The sequence below is a fragment of the Hyla sarda genome, chromosome 3 (genome assembly GCF_029499605.1).
Source record: "Hyla sarda isolate aHylSar1 chromosome 3, aHylSar1.hap1, whole genome shotgun sequence".
Classification (NCBI taxonomy): Eukaryota; Metazoa; Chordata; class Amphibia; order Anura; family Hylidae; genus Hyla; species Hyla sarda.
This window is the reverse complement of record NC_079191.1, coordinates 307,413,388-307,427,491: the sequence shown is the minus strand read 5'-3', so window position 1 is coordinate 307,427,491 and position 14,104 is coordinate 307,413,388. Positions and strand designations below refer to the sequence as shown.

The 14,104-nt window shown below is 41.8% G+C and overlaps 1 protein-coding gene across 2 annotated transcripts in view; it reads right to left on the bottom strand.

Moving 5' to 3' along the window:
- SMOC2 (SPARC related modular calcium binding 2) overlaps positions 1-14,104 on the bottom strand; it is a 308,253-nt gene that overhangs the window by 83,286 nt on the left and 210,863 nt on the right. For both annotated transcript variants that reach the window (XM_056567010.1, XM_056567011.1), the window contains one exon: positions 9,490-9,572. In XM_056567010.1, the coding sequence (XP_056422985.1) occupies positions 9,490-9,572 (83 nt within the window). The remainder of the gene's footprint in view (positions 1-9,489; positions 9,573-14,104) is intronic.

The following is a 14,104-nucleotide window of genomic DNA, read 5'->3' as shown; positions in this document are numbered from 1 at the left end:
CTTCCAACCTAAACTGTGCTCCGCTCTGCCCCTCATCATCATCCTCCTCCAGTTCAGCCCCCACAGGGCTCATGTAGCCTTGAGATGTAGGCGCAACGTCTCCATTGCCGTGACCAGCCATGGTTTCAATCATTTGTTGTAGGAAATGTAGGAGTGGAATTACATCGTTCATGGCGTAATCCAGGCGACTCACAAATAATGTGGCTTCCTCAAAGGGCCTCAGCAAACGGCAGGTCACGTATGAGCTGCCACTGGTTCACATTGAAGTTACACAGGGGAGTACTCCTATCTGCTTGGATCATCAAGATATCGGTGATGGCTTTTCTTTGTTCGTATAGTCTGTCCAACATGTGGAGGGTGGAATTCCAACGTGTGGCAACGTCACAAATAATACTATGTTGTGGGTTACCGTTCGGACGCTGCTGCTCAAGGAAGGTGTGCTTGGCGGTGTACGAGTGGCTGAAGTGCATGCACAGTTTCCTTGCCATTTTTGGGATGTTTTGCAAATGGGGTGAAGACTTGAGGAAGTGCTTGACAACCAGATTCAACACGTTTGCCATGCAAAGCGCATGTTTCACACTTCCTTGTCGCAGCGCGGACATGTTCTTCCCGTTGTCTGTCACCATGGTTCCATTTCCAGATTTCGTGGAGTAAGCCATACTCGGATTTCTTTACGAATGAACTTTAGCAGTTCCTCCCCTATGTGACTCAGTTCGCCAAGGCAAACCATGTGAAGAACAGCTTGACACCGCCATGCCCTACACACATGGTACGATGAATGGCCACCGAGATTTGGACGTGCAATGGAGGCCGAGGACATGGTGGAGCATGAGGAGGCGGCGTCGCACACTGTAACAGGACCAACTGCCTGGGAGCGAGAGCGTGGAGGAGGAAGCGGTGTGACCTGTCCAAGTTGCTGTTGTGGCTGTGCAGGAACCACATTTACCCAGTAAGCCGTAAAAGACAAGTATTGTCCCTGCCCATAGTTACAGCTCCACACGGCGCTGCCGTGAGCTTTTGAACACACCGACAGGCTCAAGGACTGGCCCACCTTCTCTTGTACAAACTTATGCAGGGCTGGTACTGCCTTCTTCGCAAAGAAATGACGGCTTGGGACTCTCCACCTCGGCTCGGCACAAGCCATCAATTCTCTGAAAAGTGCAGAGTCCACCAATTGAAAAGGGAGGGACTGCAACACCAGCAACTTGGACAGGAGCACATTCAACATCTGTGCCGTTGGATGAGTGGGCGCATACTGTTGTCTCTTGGACATGGCTTCGCCAATGGATTGTAGGTGGAATAGCTGACTAAAAGCGGGAGAAGCAGGAGCGACAGAAGGAGGGTTTGACACACAGCTCCCTTCGGCTGAGGTGGTGGAGCCTTGGCTGGATGAAGAAGGGAGCGGATGGCCGCTGGGTGATGCAGCAGGCTGGAACAATACATCGGAGCCACGGTTCTCCCAGGCCGCTTTATGGTGGCGAAGCATGTGTTGACGCAGGGCCGTGGTGCCGACATTGGGACCCTGGCCACGCTTCACCTTCTGCCGACAGATCTTGCATGTGGCTATGTGAACCTCCTCCGGATGCCTTATGAAAAACGTCCCCACCGCCGAGTAGCTGATTTTCCCACCCGCAGTCCGCACTAATTGACTGCTACTGGCGCCGTCTCCAGGAACCCCTGTTCCACTACCTCCCGGAAAGGTAGGCTGCCGAGAAGCAGCTGGTCTCCCCCGGGCACGTTTGGCTCCTGAATTTCCACTACTGCCACCACGCTGACTGCCAACCGTGCTACCGCCTTGCTGCCTAAAGGGCAACCTGCAACTCTCTTCTCCTGATGATGATGAAGCCCCTTCTGCACCAGGCTCCCAATTGCGATCGGCTTCATCATCATCAACAGTTGTGTGCACGTCACTGATGTCCTCCTCAGGTTCCCCAACAGTGTCTGCTTCAGGACCCTGAACACTTGCAACACCGCCTCTCACGTTACTCTCCGCATCACTACTCGGCCGCCTAGCGAAGCAAGCGGCGCATTTCTCCTCCCCTTCTTGGCTGTCCAGTAGCTGCTGACTGTCCTCTATTGGATCGTCCTCAGTAAATAGTGGAGCTGAACCCACAGCATAAGATACTTCTTTAGGAGAGGGAACAGCATAGGACAAAGGCAATGGGAGGACACAGACTGCTCCCGGGCCATGCCAACTGAGGGTTGTGTCTGAGGAACCCACCGATCGTTGACTGGGGGCGTCAGATGTCACTTGTGATAATGTGGATGAGCGTGTTAACCAGTCGACGACGGCAGATGGGTTGCTGGTGGAGACATGACCGCTGACTGATAATGGGAGCTCAGGCCTCTCGCTGCGACTCCTGCTGCCACTTGCCCCAAGTCTGCTGCCAACTCTGCCTGAAGTATTTAGGCCTCTGCCACTCCTCTGTGCACATCCTGGCACTTCTCTGACTGATATACTTAGTGCGTTTATGAGGGTATTACAATACGCTATACTACTCTTTAAACAGTATTTGTCTAGAACAGCAGCAGGTGATTACTTACGGCTGTCCTTGAACAGTATGTAGGCCCTTGACAGATTAACAGGTACTAGATGGTACAATACTTGGATGTACGTATGCGGTATGCACTGATTAGGGCAGTAATATGCCTAACTATTAGCAGAAAAAACTCTGTATTTTTGTAATACACCAGCTGGTGGATACTATTGTTTGGACTTTGACGGTATGGAGCACCTTGACAGCTTAACGGGTACTAAATGGTACAATACTTGGATGTACCTATGCGGCATGCACTGATGAGGGCAGTAATATGCCTAAGTATTAGCAGAAAAAACTCTGTATTTTTGTAAAACACCAGCCGGTGGATACTATTGTTTGGACTTTGACGGTTTGGAGCACCTTGACAGCTACTAAATGGTACAATACTTGGATGTACCTATGCGGTATGCACTGATGAGGGCAGTAATATGCCTAACTATTAGCAGAAAAAACTCAGTATTTTTGTAAAACACCAGCCGGTGGATACTATTGTTTGGACTTTGACGGTATGGAGCACCTTGACAGCTTAACAGGTACTAAATGGTATAATACTTGGATGTACCTATGCGGTATGCACTGATGAGGGCAGTAATATGCCTAACTATTAGCAGAAAAAACTCTGTATTTTTGTAAAACACCAGCCGGTGGATACTATTGTTTGGACTTTGACGGTATGGAGCACCTTGACAGCTTAACAGGTACTAAATGGTACAATACTTGCATGTACCTATGCGGTATGCACTGATGAGGGCAGTTATATATGCGTAACTATACGCAGAAAAAACTGTTTAAAAAAAAAAAAAAAACAGCCGGTGAATAGTATTTTTTGGACTTGCACAGTATGTAGCCAGCCCCTTGACAGATTAACAGGTACAAAATGGTGCAAATGCACTACAGTCCACTGAACAATCACGTATTTCTGAACAGCAGCAGGACCCAACAGTGCAGCACAACAAAAAAAAATCCAGTGATTCAACCCTAAATTGCACTCTGTCACACAATTCTGAGCAGCAGAAGTTTTGTGGGTCAAATAAAAATAAACTCAATTGGGCTGAACAATGAGGAGATAAGATGCTTCAGAAAGTTCAGGCAGCTTGGAGATCTGTATGAGGCAGCTGACAGCTATCTGCCCCTCTCTGCTGCAATGCTCAATAACGTGAATAGGAGGTTTAGCAATCAATGATCCTTCTCAGTATAACAGCAAAGCACTCTGCACTCCTGTCTTTCCCTGATGCTGATGTGAGTAGCAGTTGCAGTGTAACGCTGTGGTATGAGCTATTCACACACACACAGTCCCGTCCTCTCCATCTGAGTGCATAGATTAAATGAAGAGAGGCAAGATGGCCGCCGATTATATAGGGACTGTGACATCACAGGGGTCAGTGAACACTGATAGGCTGCATCTCACATGTGATTCAGGGTCAGCCCGCCTACCTTCATTCCAGCCGCTGTTTCCCGCCCGGTGATGTCCTGTATTAGCAGCTGGTCCCGGACGTTGATGGCGCCGGGACGACCAGATATGACGCGAGGTCACCGCGTGACCCCGCGTTATATTGCGGGGGTCGGCGCAGGACTTAAATATATGTCAATAGTCGTTAAGGAGTATAAACACCCATATATATCGCACATTTTTTTTCAAAGCTGCAAATTGTTGTTCTGAAGTCATTTATTGGCTTATGCTTAGGTGATCTAAAAAAATATGTTTGGTCTAGTGAGACTAAACTTAAACTTTCAGGTCTCGATTCTAAGCATCATGTCTGGAGGAAAGCAAGTACTGCTCATCACCTGCCCAATGCCAACACTACAGTGAAGCATGCTGGTGGTAGCATCATGCCGTGGGGTGTTTTATCAGCTGGGATAGGGACACTTGTCATTGTTAAACAAAAGCTGACCAGAGCAAAGTACATAGATGTTGATAATGAAAACCTGATCCTTAGTGCTCTGGACCTCATTCTGAGTAATGGGTCTGAATACTAATGGTTATGCTTCTTCTTTTTTTTTCTTCTAATAAATTTGCAATAATTTCAAAAATGTAGTTTTAACATTCCAGTTATGGAATATTGAGTGCATGGGGGAAAACTTGAGTTATGGGGGAAAACTTGAATTTTGCTGATTTTTTTACACAAGGCTACACCATGGCAATATTCTGTGAGCTCCTCCTAGTCAAAAGATAAAACTGGATTGTGCTTACAGAGTCCTATACCATAAAGGCTCCACCTAACAGGTTATGGGTATTTTTTTTGTTGTGTCATAGACTTTAAAATTAGTACAGAAATAATGAGCCAACCCAAACGTAATGCTCAATTGACTTTGGTGGCATAGCAATGAAACTGCTACCTGACTTATCTTGAGTCATTTTACAAAAGCACAGGCACCTACACCCTCACTAGAATTACATAGAGAACACAATATAGTTCACCAGTGGGGGCTCAACAGCTAAGAATCCATGTTCCATGTCAACATGGACTTATGCAACGGTGCATTTTTAGTCCTATCCTAAAATAGGTCATTCAGTTAATGTCTTGGACTTCTACTCTTCCTTCCTTACATAGAGTAAGGTGTAAATTGCATACCAGTGCTGCCCGAGGTGGTAAAGCAATTAGTTATAAAAACCAATTTTTCTGTACTCCAAATGTGTTCAGGATGCCGGTCAAGCTGCAGCCTTGCTAGTCTTGCTGTATAACTGACATGCATGGCTCGTCTTCAACAGATGATCTGTGCAAGTTAACCATGCGGGAGAGGGAGGGGGAGCCAGGAAGAATGCAATGTTTTGGTATTTAAGCAGCTCATTCCCGTCCCCCCATCCTTCAGCCCCCCCCCCCCCCCCCCGTCCAGCATATAATGCCTTACACACTATAATTTTTTGACCCAATATCACTGTGGCCTAAAATGAAACCACCTAGACAATGTATTTTATCATCTCTTACTTAAAAAAGCAGCCACCAGCCCACAAATTAAACTGCATAAAGACTGTGTAATTGTCATCATTAGGAATCAGATGTTTGCCACCTGGGAAGCACTGGTAGCTGGGCACACCAATTCTTTTTTTATTGTTAATCTACAGGTATTATCTGTTACTGCAACTCATTGCCAAGTCCAGCTCAGTCTATCCTGTGGGGTAGCAGAGAAAAGAGAAAATGGGGCAGAGGGTGTAGAAAGTTCCTTCATCCCACCTCACCTACATACTGTACCCGCAGAGAACAGACTCTGCTGTACCTAGCAATGACCTTCAGTAATATATGTAACCTATAGGTACATAGATGTGAGCTGGAAAACTACTTCTAATATCTAATCACACAGAAATATTATTAAATTATTAGAATATAAGTGTCAGTACTATTTCAGGTTGGTAGGATACTTTACTTTTAAACCCCATGTGCCTATATATCAAGATTCGTAAAAATGTTTGACATGTCTTAGCAACATGTCAAAAGATTTGATTGGAAGGGGGGGTCTGAGTGTTCAGACATGATGCATGGCATGGAGCCGGGAGAGAAGGCAAGATCGCAAGCTTCTCCTGGCTCATCCTCCTGATCGGAGGAGGTCTGAAGACTCCAACCTCTGCCAATCAAACCTTCTGACATGACGCTAGAGCATGTCAAAAGATTTACAAATGACAGTATAATATATGAATATGACCTCTTACCAGAGAATGCCTGAACGCATACTAGGTATATGGAGTATAGTAAACCATTCAGCACTGTTAAATTCACCAATTTTAATACATTCATAAAGCATATCCCAACGATAACCTTTCTAAACATTTTGTTTAAGAGACAGTATTTATTTATAGCAAATCTACAATACAGAAATATTAAAGCAAATAAACAAGAAAAAGTTTGCTATTACTTGCCATTAGAAGGGGACATGTTAACTATTGATAAGAATTCACTATGGCTAGGATTTGTTTGTAATAGATCTGCCAATACATTGCAAATGAAATGCATATCATTGGCACGGTACCTGAGACGGCAGAAAGCTGAGTCATGTGATGAGACTGTTCTACAACTCATGTGCTAGGTTTACTTATGTCCAAATAGTTTAAATGCTTATTGGTGGGAAAAAAATATCGCTGAATACATGTATCTGCCATTATTCCAAGCCACAAGTAAGATGCAACATACAGGCTCTGACAAAATACAAGCATGCTGGGCGGCATAATAAATTGTGCATCAATTCAATAGATGCACATGGAGGTTTTGATAAATCTCCCCTTCTATACTTTAAAATAATCTGCATATGTTTTTAAACTCCGAAATCTTAGCGCTGGAGGAGCCCATTAACTAATGAAAGGTATGCAGGGATTTAGGGTCAGTCATGTCCTTACTTTATACCCGAAAACCTGCTTTAATTTTCAAAGCAAATATTAGCTTGTTAACATTATCATGAACTTTAAATAAAAAGTAAGGAGATTTAGTAATGTGAATATTTTACACTGTCAGTTACATAGCATTATATAGCAAAATGACAGCAAACATTGACAGTGTACCTGTCCTTTCATGTTATTTAGCACAAACCAAAGTATTTATATTAACAATTTCCAATATTTGCTACTCCGAATCATCTGACCCTCATGTCTGCCTCATTGTTAAATATAGGAATTCCTACAGGGAGCACGTAGCATTGAAATATTGCTCCAACGCCTAGATTTTAATATGAAAATAATTCCATTTAACATTTGACTTCTGCTACAGTCTTTCTTGAAATATAAATACCACTGACTCACCCTAAGAGAATATGAGACAATTATGGTCAAATACTTTTAAGATTGCTTAATAAAACATCAAATTTCTGTAAAATAATAAAATAAAAGTTTTCCAAATATTTTGGGTTATTATAAAATAGAGTTTTGGGATACTATAAAATAGATATTTTTTTTGGTTTAGCAAGCATCAGCAGTGTGGCTAACATATATACACTATTTTGTCATTTGTAATTGTATGTGTCCCTTTTTCCCCAAAAATATTAAAATATTCTACAAGTGAATTAAGCTATCCAGTTCTCAATATTTTTTGAAAATATATTTAACATAAATAAATACTACAGCATTTAATCTTAAAGGGGTTATCCAGGAATAGAAAATCAGAGCTAATTTATTTCAAAAACCACACCCCATCTGTCTCCAGGTTGGATGTGGTTCTGCAGCTCAGTTCCATTGAAGTGAAAGGAGCCAAGTTTTAATACTACACACAACCTGGGGACAGACGTGGAGCAGTTTTTGAAAGAAATTATCTTAGTTTTTCTATTCCTGGATATCCCCTTTAAGATAGTCAATTTAAAGCAACTGAAAGGTAACAATATAATACAATTATGCAGTGCATGATGTAATACTGAAGATCCATATTGATGAAGACATTTAGTCTGAATGGGATGTTCTTTAATTTTGAAGTAGATGTGACAACATTTCTATATAGCTTACTGGTAAATGTTAAGCTAAATATATAAACTGAACTAACCAAATTAATAATATTGGGGCTTTTATTCTAGTTCAATAAAATATATTAAGTACAGTGATCCCTCAACATACGATGGTAATTCGTTCCAAACGACCCATCGTTTGTCGAATCCATCGTATGTTGAGGGATCCGTGCAATGTAAAGTATAGGCATCTGTACTCACCTGTCCCCGTCGCTCCGGACCAGGTCCTCACCGCTCCCGCTGCTGTTCCAGGGGCTCCCGATGGTGTCCCGTTGCTCCGGTGTCTTCTTCGCGATCCTCCGGTGTCTTGCGCATCTTCTGCAGGGTCCGGGCCTTGCTTTCCGGTGACGTTATTACACTACTGCGCCGGCGCGGCGTGCGTAGTGACGTAATAATGAAGCCGGAAAGCAAGGCCCGGACCCTGGAGAAGATGCACAAGACACCGGAGGATCGCGAAGTGGACCCGGAGCAGCGGGGATAGGTAAGTGAACCTGCTGGGGCACATTACACTGCTATCCGACAGCAGCTTAAGCATTTTGCGCTGTAGGATAGCAGTTAATGCGATGGCCCCGACATATAAAAGCATCGTATGTCGATGCTGACATCGACATGCGATGGCCTCTGAGAGGCCATCGTATGTCGATTTTATCATATGTCGGGGCCATCGTAGGTCGGGGGGTTACTGTACTGGCAACAGTCTCAAAACTCAATAAGTTCAAGATCTGTGAACAAATAAATTAACAGTGACATAACCCTTTCAAAAGGTTGTTTGTTTTTCAATATATTGTTATTTCCATCACAATTTAAAGACCAATTCCTGCTAATTCTCTCCCCTAAATAGGTGATGGAGACACAATATCAAACAGCTAAGGGTTAAAATCACACATGCAGTTTGTGTGGCTAAAAATGTCACAAAAACTGCATGCATTATTCCTGCCAAAAGGAAGTTCTGTCAAAAGGTAACTTGGAAACCATATTGTTTGGTGTTTTAGGATATGTTCACATATAGTAATTTGGTCATGATTTTGCTTAGCATTTTTAACCAAAACCAGTAGTGGAACAAGGTCTATGGAAAAGCGTCCGTCAGTAAACGATGTATAAAAAAGCAATTCCAACATTGAAATTACTGCAGTATTTTAAAACAATATATGCACTGACATGTGTGAACCTGAAAGATGAATAAAACAGCATTCTGTAAAGGGAACCTGTCAACAGATTTTACCATATATAACCATTGGCAACAGGTTATACATAGGGTAAAATCAGCTTGGTCACTATGCCCTTTTATCTTCAGGAATGGCAGAAATAGTGAAGAAAATAAGTTTGAAGGATGTCAATCACCATATGCTAATAAGGTCTAAGTAGTCCCTAGGGCATTCTTCTTCCTGAGGTAGTGACTGTGCTCCCAGCTGTATTTACTGATTTTACCCTATATAACAGGTATATAGGATAACATTTGATGATAGTTTACCTTTAATAATAAGTTAGGCAATACAAAGAAAATTACACAAATGTATTTAAGACATTTTACCTTGAAGCTGTCTTCCTCTATACATATCTTTTGTTTTGACTGGATGTGCTCTTGCGCCATTATCACACTTTGGTTGTTCATACCTAGAATAGCAAAAAGTTATGTTATCGTTTTTTTCACAATTACAAAAATATCCTTGTTCCTGAAAAACAGTTCATAACCATTAGTCTTAAAGAGTACCTCTCAAGATCTTGTTAAATGTTATAATTCTCCAAGTTCACTGCCCAATCATGATAAACCCCCCTGCCTTTATTTTTATTATTTTTTTGTTTTCTCCCTTGATATTGCTCTGTATTATCTGCTCAGTCAGATTCACAGACTTAGAAGGGACGTTACCCAGCAGGCGTGACATCATCTGAAGCCATATAGGGGAGAACTTCCTCCTTCACTCTGCTACACACAGCCCAGAGCAGTTCAGTGTGTGAGATGAGTTATAATTGGATAAGGCTGCATACACGCAAACTTTTGGACTTCTACCAGGCCAGCAGGAGTCCAAAGCCTGTGCAAAAGATGGGGGAAAATGTGCTCTGGACAAGTTGTGAAACACCTAGTGGCAGCTTTTTTGAACACAAACAAAACATAAAAAACTATCAAATAGCAAATAGCAAAAATAAGTTTTAATGAGAGTGCCCATTTAGCCCTATATAAATATCAAATGTCTGAATAATCTCAAAACAGCAACAAACAGAATTTAAAAAAAGTGAGAATACATGGAAGAAATCTGAGGCTACCCTAGAATTTCTGAGGCCTGCTTTGCAGTGTATTTTTATTTTTTTTATAGACGTATGAGCCTTACAATCATTTCAGTTCTTCCATATCTTTAGCTCATAAGGGTGGGGTCTAGAGACTTTACGCAGCATATGTCACACTGCACAGAAGAACAGCAGAAAATATGCAGTGTATTTTCTTATTAGGAGAAACATAGTGCTATCTGTGACAGCAGTGAGGTGACAGTGACTGTGAGGTGACGTGGTTATGATGCTCGGGCCTACTTACAAACCTCTCTGTGCACACAGGGCTTCCTATCGGCAGCCCTGTGTGTGCAGTGAGTTTTTAAGGTGGGCTTGCTCATAGGAAAATACCTCACTGCTCATAGAAGAATACACAGCGGATTTCGCGTAGCACAGAATCTATGGGTGACCCTACACTAAAAATATTCTTCTTTACATATGCACTATAGCTGAAAAGGAAAATGACTGTGATATACCTACATCAACACAAAGATTTCTAAAACACCCGCCAGGAAAGATATTATATTTAACACAAAGTACTTTTGTGCAGTAACCATGACACACACATCTTCTTCGTAATACACTCACTAGATAATCACTGTAGAACAGGTTTTCTTTTTAATGACTAGTTTCTACATTTGTATATCCAGACATTAAATACCAAGAGCAGCGTACAGTGAAGGAGGTAATCTCTAAGCAAAGAAAGTAATGGTAGACAAAAAAAAAAAAAAAATGGAGAAAAGATATCAGATTAGGCAGGTATTCGGCAATCTGCCAGTAACTACATTAGCACTCAACTGAGAGATTTCTCTTCCATTATTTTCTTAAATAAAGAGGTCATCTGTTAGGTATCAGAGTACAAACCCAGCCCAACTGTAATAAAAGCAGCTTTTATTCACATAATTGTGAAAGGTGCATGTTGCAATTGCATCAAGTTTTTATACCTGTAAAATTATTTTTGTTGTACATCATTTTAGTTTATAATCATCTAACAAATTAACAAATCTCTGCAATCCAGATTCTGTACCTTTTCCTTGTTTTGATTGTAAGCTTGTAGACTCAGTATTCTCGAATATCTTGTTACCATTATGTTGGACACTCTTTTTTTTGTAATTGTATCATTTTTATGTTGTTATAGATTTAGGCTCTTTTCACACAATTTGTTTTCTTTTCGGGTGGAGATATACACATCAGGGGATTCCCTGTTGTATACCCTTGCTGTACACACCATAGTTTGACTCCCATGTAAAAAAAAAAGTATACTCTCTTTTAGTACCAAACTTTGGATATCACTCTAACTTATGATTCATTGGTTTATCACCATATATACAGTGGAGGAAAAAAGTACTTAGCCACCAACTGTGCAAGTTCTCCCACTTAAAAATATGAGAGAGCCTGTTATTTTCATCATAGGTACACTTCAACTATGAGAGATAGAATGGGGGAAAGAATACAGGAAATCACATTGTAGCATTTCTATTGAATTAATTGGTAAATTCCTTGGTAAATTAAGTATTTGGTCACCTACAAACAAGCAAGATTTCTGGCTCTCACAGACCTGTAACTTCTTATTTAGCCACTTAAGGACCAAGGGCATACCTGTATGCCCTGAGTCCACTCCCTTTCTATAATGCAGGGCCAAAGCGTAGTCGAGCCATAGCGGGTCAGGCCCGGCCTCTAACATATATACTGCATATATACTGAGATGGAACTATGTACTTGTATGTCAGTCTGAGTAAGGCTTTGGCCGAAACGAGTCTTATTATTTGTAACTAGCACTGTGTAAACAAACACGTTACACTTGGCAGAAGAATAAGTGAGTGCCGGGATTCCTTTCCTTATGGAATAAAGTAGTAGACTGAGCTATTCCATCCAATGGGATCCTATCCATCAAGGGGAACCTGTCACTAGTGCCAAACTACAGGCAGCACGAAACATTGGCAGGCACCCTGTTAACTATGATATTTGATGCACTCTGAATGGCTGTCCCAGTTTTGAGGATTCATAGTTATACTCTCAGTTGGCAACTGGGCTTCAAGTGATTTGGATGGTCCTCCAACCTAATTGTGTATCGGAAGAGACTTGTAAATCAAGGCCAGAAGATCAACCCAAAGAATCCTTGTTACCAGCTGAAGTTACAACTATGATTCCTCTGAAACAGTAGAGCCAATCAGAGTAAATCCTATATCATTGTGAAAAAGAGCCTGTTAGTGTTTCACGCTGCCTTTGGATCAGGCACCATGGAATTATTAATGGGTGATAGATGTCAGTGTATAGTATTCGTCACAGTCATCCATTTAATGGACACATCATAAGCTTTTCAATGGTGTTTCATGACATATCTGTTAAACATTGACCATAATGGTCTATGGGTGATAAATCCATTAAATGGATACCTATAGGCTATAATAGCATCTGTTTAATGGATACATCATGAAAAATGTCACAATGTATCAAATATTAGTCTATGGGTAACAGTTGCCACTATTAGGCAACCATCACAGCCTTTATTAAATTCAGGCTGTACATCAGGAGCTTTTCCTGGAATATAAAGAGGCCACTTCGTTATCGAATATCTAGAGTATAGTAAAATGAGATTTTTATTTGTGGAATTAATTGATAATTTGCGTCAAGTTACAATATTTGTAATATAAATGACAATTTTAAAGATAACTCTTAACTATGATGCATGGAACTGGCCAGATCCAGCCAATCAGTAGGCACATTTCATGAAAAGAATATGTCAGCAATGGTGCTGACCCTCAACTGGACTAACCCTTTCTTAAAGGAACATTCGCATCTCAATATTTATGGCCTGACTGTCTCAGCCAGAGGTAGTTAAGAAACCGAAAACAGCTAAGTGGGCAGGTTTAAGCATTTTGCATGACTCCTATTGACGGTTTTAGTGAATCTGGGACACTGTGGGGGGAATATACAAAGATCAGTGTTTTATAAGTAACATCCAGATGGCTTTAGATTTTCCAGAAGAAGTGCAGGTCTCTTAATAAATCTGGCACATCTGTGGCTGCTTCCCGGCCGTGAATTTAATTAAAGGTAAACTTTCATCATTGTTACCCACACTAACCTTTTGGTATAGATGTGTAGTGCAGGTGACACTAATTATAATGATACATACTGTAGTCCCGTTGACCCGTCATCTTCATCTTTCAGGCAGCAGAATTGGTGCACAGGTGGAGCTTCTGGAGCACTCTGATGTTACTTCTGCTGTTTCTTCGCTGGGTCTGGTTGCAAGCAGACTTGGGGAAGAAGCAGCAGTGACATGTGTGCTCGGAAAGCTCCGCCCACGCACCAAGCCTGCTTCCCCAATGGGGAAGATAACTGACTTGCTGAACTATGGATCGGGGACAGGTAAGTATCGTTATCATCAGTGTCACCCGCACTACACCCCTGTACCAACAGGTTAGTGTGGGTGAAACTGATGACAGGTTCCCTTTAAATCTGGCACCAACCAAAAAAATATTGCACAAAACACTGATGTATTTAGTTGTAATAATATTTAGTTGTAATAATAGTTATAATGTGTTTCAATTTCTCATCATTCTTGAGATTGTTTGTCTTGCTCTCACTGAATGCTTTTTATTTACATCTACAAGCTGAAAGTGTCACATCTGGGCAGGGAAGGAGTGCACACTATTCTCGCCCACTCCCCCCTACTGACGTTCCCAGCCCTAGGCAGCGGGTCCATAACCATGGTGACGGTCCCTACTTACAATAAGTGAGGGCAGTCCAGCTAAAATAATAAACTATAATGCAGACGGAGGTCGGGACACAAAAAGGAATCACTCAGATTAACCCCTTAATGACCACGGACATAAATGTACATCCTGGTGCGACGGTGCTTAGCGCACCAGGGCATATATTTA